The 9,975-nt window shown below is 41.8% G+C and overlaps 1 protein-coding gene across 1 annotated transcript; it reads left to right on the top strand.

Annotated features, from left to right (window-relative positions):
- Positions 1 to 433: 433 nt before the first annotated feature.
- Positions 434 to 5,813, top strand: LOC115825425 (major histocompatibility complex class I-related gene protein-like). The gene is made up of 5 exons (XM_030789258.1): positions 434 to 480; positions 617 to 913; positions 1,474 to 1,662; positions 2,872 to 2,982; positions 5,749 to 5,813. Exons 1-5 carry the CDS (start codon positions 450 to 452, stop codon positions 5,811 to 5,813), a joined length of 693 nt encoding a protein of 230 aa, XP_030645118.1. The 5' UTR covers positions 434 to 449.
- Positions 5,814 to 9,975: the final 4,162 nt, after the last annotated feature.

The following is a 9,975-nucleotide window of genomic DNA, read 5'->3' as shown; positions in this document are numbered from 1 at the left end:
TCCAAGAGGGAAGCATTTCTGACATTAATCCCAGGACAAGCACAGGCAATTTCTATATCAAATGAGTGTCAGTCTGTGCATGATCCCATATACCAGAGTTAAGTCTATTGAGCTCAGTGAGTCAATGCAGAAATAAGTTACCTATGAAAGTATTTTTTTATGTGACCAGTTTTGTTTCCTCTGTTCATCACTTGTTTATGATTCTGTTTTGCTCCTTTCTCCTCCAGAAAAACTCTCACATTATGAACATTACACAGTCCTCTCCACACCTGTCAGGACACCTGGTATCTACGAGTTCAGTTATATGGGTCTGATCAATGACACAGAGATTGAGTCCTACAACAGTGAGAACAGAATCAAGATTCCTGAACAAGACTGGATGAGAGAGCACTACTGGAAATCAGGCACTGAGAGATGAGGAGGTGTGGATGAGAAATGAATTTAATAAAATGATGACAGTCATGGATCACAGTCAGTCTGGTGAGTGACTTTTCCTGAACTCTGACATGTCATCTTTAATCTCTATAGATCATTCATTTGTAAAGAGACAAGACACAGTTTTTGTCTCTGAATGTTCAGTGTTGTGATTCATTGTCTTCCTGTTCATGAATGTCAGATCCAGACGTCCACGTCCTTCAGAGGAGACGAGGCTGTGAGGTTGAGAGACTGTCTGATGGTTCAGTAAAGTTTCTCAGTGGATCTGAACACTACAGATATGATGGTCAGGACTTTCTCTCCTTTAAACTTCACACTGAGCAGTGGGAGGCCTTAAATGATCAGGCCCTGTCAATCAAACAGAGGTGGAACAGTAACATCCCCCTCAAACAGGACACCCTGGGTTACATTAAGGAAACCTGTGTGGACTGGGCTGAGGAGTTAATGAAATATGAAGATGATTACATCAGAAACTACTGTGAGTACTTACTGTATTTGTTTTGGAGATTAATGCATCAAGTCATACCCCTCCAATTATTTTCATTTGTTTAAATTTTTTTGTTTTAGGGTGTTAGTGAAGTTCAGGTCTCTCAACTGTATATATACACAATTTTAATATGGTTGCACTAGGGGGCGGCATGGTGGTGCAGTGGGTAGCACTGTCGCCTCACAGTAAGAGGGTCTTGGGGTTCGATTCCTGGCCGGGCAGCCAGGGTCCTTTCTGTGTGGAGTTTGCATGTTCTCCCCATGCCTCTGGGAGCTCTGGGTTTCTCCCACAGTCCAAAGATGTGTAGGTGAATTGGAGACGCTAAACTATGAGAGAGTGATTACACTCGGGAAATAATTGTCTCTCGGTGGATTAGCTTGTTTAAGATATGGAGTATTCACATGCTTATATAAATAATTGACCAAGGGATATTAATGAACTCTTGTTGCTTATTTCCCCAGCTCCAGCAGATGTTTATGTATTTTCAAGAAAAGCTTCTATACCAGACAAGTTAAACCTGACCTGTTTTGCCACTGGTTTCTTACCTAAAGATATAACAATGAAAATTGGGAGGAACCGTTTTCAGGTGCGTGAAAAGCTGGAATCCACAGGAGTGAGACCAAATGGAGGTGGAACCCACCAGCTGAGGATGAGTGTGGAGATTCCTGAGTCTGATAGAGCAGAATTTCGTTGCTTTGTGAACCACAGGGCCCTGGAGACACCAATAGTGAAGATCTGGGGTAATTCTTATCACATCTGTTCAACACTGCTATAACTTTCTCATCAAGAGATTTTTTTAAAATACTGTCTAAAGTTTATTTTTAGTAGTATTTGAATATTATTTGTATTTCTGGTTTGATTCCTGGAATTTAATACAAAATTGTTGAATACGACTTTTTACAAGTAGAATGAACATGATTAGTGTAAAATGTAAAAATTCAGTTGCATACAAATGTGCTGGTTAGTGAGGTATGGAGGTGTCCACATGAGAGACTGCTGTGAGTGCTTGTCATCCACTGTAATTTATGTGTGTAGTGAGGGGGTTTTTGGGGTATAGCTCTCTGATTCTACTTAGATACAGAAAGTAAAGTAGGCAGTGAACTTTAGTTAAATCAGCTTTTTATCACTTAATGGTGTTTTGGAAACTAAATACATTACATACATATATACATATACACATACGTAATCCTTTTATTTATCAGTATTCACTCTCACACTCGCCTTATTGGACCATCATGATCAGCATAGATGATTGTCATGTTACTATCACTGTTATATCACAAACTCTCTCTCTCTCTCTCTCTCTCTCTCTCTCTCTCTCTCTCTCTCTCTCTCTCTCTCCCTCTCTCTCCTTCTCTCCCCCCTTCTGTCTCTCTCACTGCTGCTCCACCAGATGGCACTGTGTGTGTAATGACACTCTTTCACCTTTGTGTAGACTCCAACAGCAGTAAATTACAACAGTAACAAATGCCATAGGAATAAATTATGGTTTATTAGAATATGGTGAGTGTTGGTGAGAGTTGATGTGAATCCTGTCAGGTCTAAATTACTGAGTTACACATGAGAGACTGAATCTACTGAACTAAATGTGGATGATATGTGTAACTGTGTCTTTAAGAGCTTTTCATGTTTTTAGAGAGTGATGTCATTGAGTTGTGTGTATTTATATAAAATCTTTTTTCATCAAAATGTAATTCAGAACGCAGTTAATTAAATCATCTGTGTAGCTGTGAATGGAGTTCAGTGAAAAGCACCATCTACATGTGTTATGTTGTTGTGCAGTAGAGTACAGGTTATAATGTAAAAGAGTCTGTGTACTGGCCTTCACTGCACTGGCTATAATGAGACACAGAGAATTCAGAATATGGCTGATATGGGAAATGGGTAAAACAGTGATATCTCTGTGGTTTTTATAAATACACTCTTGTCCTGTGTTTTTCTGTTTACAGTGTGGGAAAGTTTGTTTCATTTTGGAGTTATCGTTGGAGCTGTGATCGGAGTTTTGGTATTAATAAGTGTGGTGGTGGGGATTTTGATCTACATCAAAACACATAAAAACAGTGAGTATCCTTCACTGAAATACTGTTTTCCTGTAACTGTATGGTGAGGGTAAAATGGTCATTATGATGCTGGTAGATTGAATTTTAAAGTGGTATAAATGTATTTGTGCGAGTTTTGTAAATGGATGTCTCATTTTGGATGTTTGAATGCAAAGTGAAAGTGGTCTGCCACACATCAGACAGGAAGAGTTCATTCTCATGAGCAAAGGAGACTGAACCAAAGACTGAACCTGTTGTGTTTGAAAGTTTTGTTGTTGCAGTTTTGAAATAGTTATGCATTTTTAGAGGTGATGTTCCACATTCGACACACCTGTCCCCACAGCCTCTTCCTAAAATCACTTCAGCCCCGCCCAGAGCATGAATGTTTAAGACGTCAGCATGTCAGTATGTGAATATCACTGCATTACAGGGGAGCTCTGACTCTTTTTCTTTCCGTTAGACAGGAACAACAGACAGGCAACAGGGAACCAATGCTGTGAGCTTCATATTACTGAAAGTAAGTTTTCATCTGTACTTCTCTCCACAAGTTTTTCTTTAAAAAGACAAACACGTCTTTTCAAATCAAACACATTTATTTTCTCTGAGAAATCGTCGGGAACAGGACAGAGAGAAGCGTGTGTGTTGGGTGGGAGCTTTGGGAGCATAGCCAGCAGGGGGAGACAGAGAGTAACCCAGCCCCGCCAACCCATCAGCATGCCCGTTGGAACTTCAGTGATCTTAAGAGTCTACTCAAGAAATGTTGTTCAGAGAATGTAGGCACCAATGACAGTAGCAGCTGAGAGCCTCAAACATACACTGTTATGCGAAGGACAACATTGTGCTTTTAAAAAAAATGCTTTGTGTAAGTTGTGAGGTGGGTAGGGCAGACTGTATGCAGGCCAGTACAGGGACTGTAGCGTTCACACTAGAGTCTCAGTCCAGACACTGGAGGCAGGGTAACGTCCAGTCCAGGGATGCACCGATCCGATGCTGATATCAGATATCGGTCCGATACTGACTCAAATAGCTGGATCGGGTATCTGTAACAATAATGCCGATCTATGGGGCAGATATATTCAATTCAGTTCTATTCTCCGTACACACTATCATTTTCATACCGTTTTCTAAATGTTCTACTTCCACAACAAAACGCCGAAACACCTTAGTGTTTGTTGTTAGACCATTACGAAGAGGTCTCACCAACTTATTGTTCGGCCAGGTCGTGTCTAAAATCTCTGCTCCATGTAGGGTTTGAACCGCCTTTGTGGTTGTTTTCCATCTCTTAAGCACAGCAAATATAAAGCTTGTCTTTTATGTTGGAGCAGTGCATGTGCATCGTACGGTATGATGATCTATAATTGAAGATATATTGACAAATTTGATAGACAAAGCAGCATTGACCGCATTTCACCCATCATATTTGATTTGGTGTCTCGAGCACAAACTTTCGCCAGTGTCATGGCAACAGTATGTCATTGTTTCTGAAACTCTCCATTTTCCCTGTCCAGAATACAGCGAGAACCTGGCGTTTTCAAATTTATGCAGCTCAGAGAGCTTTTTCAAAAATACCATTTTTGGTGACGGAAAACGCTGTTTTAGTCTGCACAGAAGGGCTAAACGGAGAAATAATTATGCATTTTCACATTTACCCGGGTTAGTGTGGACAGGGCAAGCACCTCCAGAAGCATCATGCCAAAGACCACGACGAGTTCAACCACACAAAAAAACGGGACGATTCGAAAAAGCAGATAAATCTGTCGGGTGCATCGCAAAGACGCAAGAAACATCCCAGTGATAGTGTGAAAGCAACAAAAATAACAGAAAACGTTCTCAAATTCAGTTGCTGGTGCACGATTATTTATTATTTTAATAATAAATAACGATTTTATATATATATATCATTCCGTGTCAAATCAGACAGAATCCAGGAGAGTGGTTGAAGCAGCGCTTCAGATTTTGTTCAGAGTTTGTCTATAAAATGTTTCGGTGCCAAAACTGAGACCTGTTAAATATTTTTGTTCAATTCATATGTAACTCTTCTCTGTTACTGTTATGTTACATATGTAACTCTTCTCTGTCACTGTTATATGTTACATATGTAACTCTTCTCTGTCACTGTTATATGTGACATATGTAACTCTTCTCTGTCACTGTTATATGTTACATATGTAACTCTTCTCTGTCACTGTTATATGTTACATATGTAACTCTTCTCTGTCACTGTTATATGTCACATATGTAACTCTTCTCTGTTACTGTTATATGTTACATATGTAACTCTTCTCTGTCACTGTTATATGTCACATATGTAACTCTTCTCTGTTACTGTTATATGTTCCATATGTAACTCTTCTCTGTTACTGTTATATGTTACATATGTAACTCTTCTCTGTTACTGTTATATGTCACATATGTAACTCTTCTCTGTCACTGTTATATGTGACATATGTAACTCTTCTCTGTTACTGTTATATGTTACATATGTAACTCTTCTCTGTTACTGTTATATGTCACATATGTAAATCTTCTCTGTCACTGTTATATGTCACATATGTAACTCTTCTCTGTCACTGTTATATGTTACATATGTAACTCTTCTCTGTTACTGTTACATGTTACATATGTAACTCTTCTCTGTTACTGTTATATGTCACATATGTAACTCTTCTCTGTCACTGTTATACGTTACATATGTAACTCTTCTCTGTCACTGTTATATTACATATGTAACTCCTCTCTGTTACTGTTACATGTTATATATGTAACTGTTCTCCGTTACTTTTCCAGTTACCGCTGCCACCGCAAGTAATCAGACTGCAAACACAGCCACATTGAGGAGCAGTGAGGAGTAAGGAGTACTTTCACCTCTGATGAAACACAGTCAGGACAATGAAGTAACACACTCAGAGTGTAAGAGCGTTTCAAAGGTCGTCTAATAGACGAGCCAAGTAATACAACGTTTTTTTGGGGGGGGGGGGGGGCTGTTGTTATTAGTTTTAGTGGTCCAGCTGTTTGTGACTGGTGATGATAGTGCTAGAATAGGGAAAGGCACTGACATACACATGAGATGCTGGAGGGTGCTGCCTACTTGTGTGTCTCTTTAAGAAGGGATGTGGCAAGTTCTGGCGAGAGGGGGTGAGCTCAAGAACCCTTTTAAGAGTCTGCTGTGAAGTGATGCGGCACTGTATTGGTTAACAGCGGTTGTCTGTATCCTCTCTACATGTATCGTCATTATTTCCCCACGGGGCAATAGTGGAGTCTCTCGCCTTTCACACACCTGTCGTATTGCCATTACCATAACTGAAGTGGAAAGATACGGTTTGGGCTCGCCGAGCGAAATGTACGGACACCAGAGCGCATTGGAACATCCCTCTGGAGACGCCACCTGCATTTCCCCCAGGTTTGGCCGGGTCATCCTCCCAGCAACTCCCTGGTTAAATACTCACACACGCACACAGGCACACAGGCAGGCATACTTACACATTATACACCACACACACACACACACACACACACTCACAGGCATTCTTACACACTATACACAACACACACACAGACAGGCATACTCACACATTATATACACCACACACACACAGGCATACTCACACATTATACACCACACACACACAGGCAGGCATACTCACACATTATACACCACACACACACAGGCAGGCATACTCACACATTATACATCACACACACACAGGCAGGCATACTCACACATTATACACCACACACACACAGGCAGGCATACTCACACATTATACACCACACACACACAGGCAGGCATACTCACACATTATACACCACACACACACAGGCAGGCATACTTACACATTATACACCACACACACAGGCATACTTACACATTATACACCACACACACAGGCAGGCATACTCACACATTATACACCACACACACACAGGCAGGCATACTCACACATTATACACCACACACACACAGGCATACTTACACATTATACACCACACACACACAGGCAGGCATACTTACACATTATACACCACACACACACAGGCAGGCATACTTACACATTATACACCACCCACACACAGGCAGGCATACTTACACATTATACACCACACACACACAGGCAGGCATACTTACACATTATACACCACACACACACAGGCAGGCATACTTACACATTATACACCACACACACACAGGCAGGCATACTCACACATTATACACCACACACACACAGGCATACTTACACATTGTACACCACAAACACACACACACAGGCATACTCACACATTATACACCACACACACAGGCATACTTACACATTATACACCACACACACACACACACACACACACACACACACACAGGCATACTTACACATTATACACCACACACACACAGGCAGGCATACTTACACATTATACACCACACACACGCACAGGCAGGCATACTCACACATTATACACCACACACACACAGGCATACTTACACATTATACACCACACACACACAGGCATACTCACACATTATACACCACACACACACAGGCAGGCATACTTACACATTATACACCACACACACACAGGCAGGCATACTTACACATTATACACCACACACACACAGGCAGGCATACTTACACATTATACACCACACACACAGGCAGGCATACTCACACATTATACACCACTCACACACAGGCAGGCATACTCACACATTATACACCACACACACAGGCATACTTACACATTATACACCACACACACACATACAGGCATACTTACACATTATACACCACACACACACAGGCAGGCATACTTACACATTATACACCACCCACACACAGGCAGGCATACTTACACATTATACACCACACACACACAGGCAGGCATACTCACACATTATACACCACACACACACAGGCAGGCATACTCACACATTATACACCACACACACACAGGCAGGCATACTTACACATTATACACCACACACACACAGGCAGGCATACTTACACATTATACACCACACACACAGGCATACTTACACATTATACACCACACACACAGGCAGGCATACTCACACATTATACACCACACACACACAGGCAGGCATACTCACACATTATACACCACACACACACAGGCATACTTACACATTATACACCACACACACACAGGCAGGCATACTTACACATTATACACCACACACACACAGGCAGGCATACTTACACATTATACACCACCCACACACAGGCAGGCATACTTACACATTATACACCACACACACACAGGCAGGCATACTTACACATTATACACCACACACACACAGGCAGGCATACTCACACATTATACACCACACACACACAGGCATACTTACACATTATACACCACAAACACACACACACAGGCATACTCACACATTATACACCACACACACACAGGCAGGCATACTCACACATTATACACCACACACACAGGCATACTTACACATTATACACCACACACACACACACACACACACACAGGCATACTTACACATTATACACCACACACACACAGGCAGGCATACTTACACATTATACACCACACACACGCACAGGCAGGCATACTCACACATTATACACCACACACACACAGGCATACTTACACATTATACACCACACACACACAGGCATACTCACACATTATACACCACACACACACAGGCAGGCATACTTACACATTATACACCACACACACACAGGCAGGCATACTTACACATTATACACCACACACACACAGGCAGGCATACTTACACATTATACACCACACACACAGGCAGGCATACTCACACATTATACACCACTCACACACAGGCAGGCATACTCACACATTATACACCACACACACAGGCATACTTACACATTATACACCACACACACACATACAGGCATACTTACACATTATACACCACACACACACAGGCAGGCATACTCACACATTATACACCACACACACACAGGCAGGCATACTTACACATTATACACCACACACACACACACAGGCATACTTACACATTATACACCACACACACACACAGGCAGGCATACTCACACATTATACACCACTCACACACAGGCAGGCATACTCACACATTATACACCACACACACAGGCATACTTACACATTATACACCACACACACACATACAGGCATACTTACACATTATACACCACACACACACAGGCAGGCATACTCACACATTATACACCACACACACACAGGCAGGCATACTTACACATTATACACCACACACACACACACAGGCATACTTACACATTATACACCACACACACACACAGGCAGGCATACTTACACATTATACACCACACACACACACAGGCAGGCATACTTACACATTATACACCACACACACACACAGGCATACTTACACATTATACACCACACACACACACAGGGATACTTACACATTATACACCACACACACACACACACACACAGGCAGGCATACTTACACATTATACACCACACACACACAGGCATACTCACACATTATACACCACACACACACAGGCAGGCATACTCACACATTATACACCACACACACACAGGCAGGCATACTCACACATTATACACCACACACACACAGGCAGGCATACTCACACATTATACACCACACACACACACAGGCATACTTACACATTATACACAACACACACAGGCAGGCATACTCACACATTATACACAACACACACAACACACACACACACACACAGGCATACTTACACATTATACACCACACACACACACACAGGCATACTTACACATTATACACCACACACACACACACACACACAGGCAGGCATACTTACACATTATACACCACACACACACAGGCAGGCATACTTACACATTATACACCACACACACACACACACACAGGCATACTTACACATTATACACCACACACACACACACACAGACACACACACAGGCATACTTACACATTATACACCACTCACACACAGG

Source organism: Chanos chanos, chromosome 12 (assembly GCF_902362185.1).
Source record: "Chanos chanos chromosome 12, fChaCha1.1, whole genome shotgun sequence".
In the NCBI taxonomy this organism is placed as follows: Eukaryota; Metazoa; Chordata; class Actinopteri; order Gonorynchiformes; family Chanidae; genus Chanos; species Chanos chanos.
Note: the sequence above shows the minus strand (reverse complement) of the source record. Positions and strands in the feature narration are given on the sequence as shown.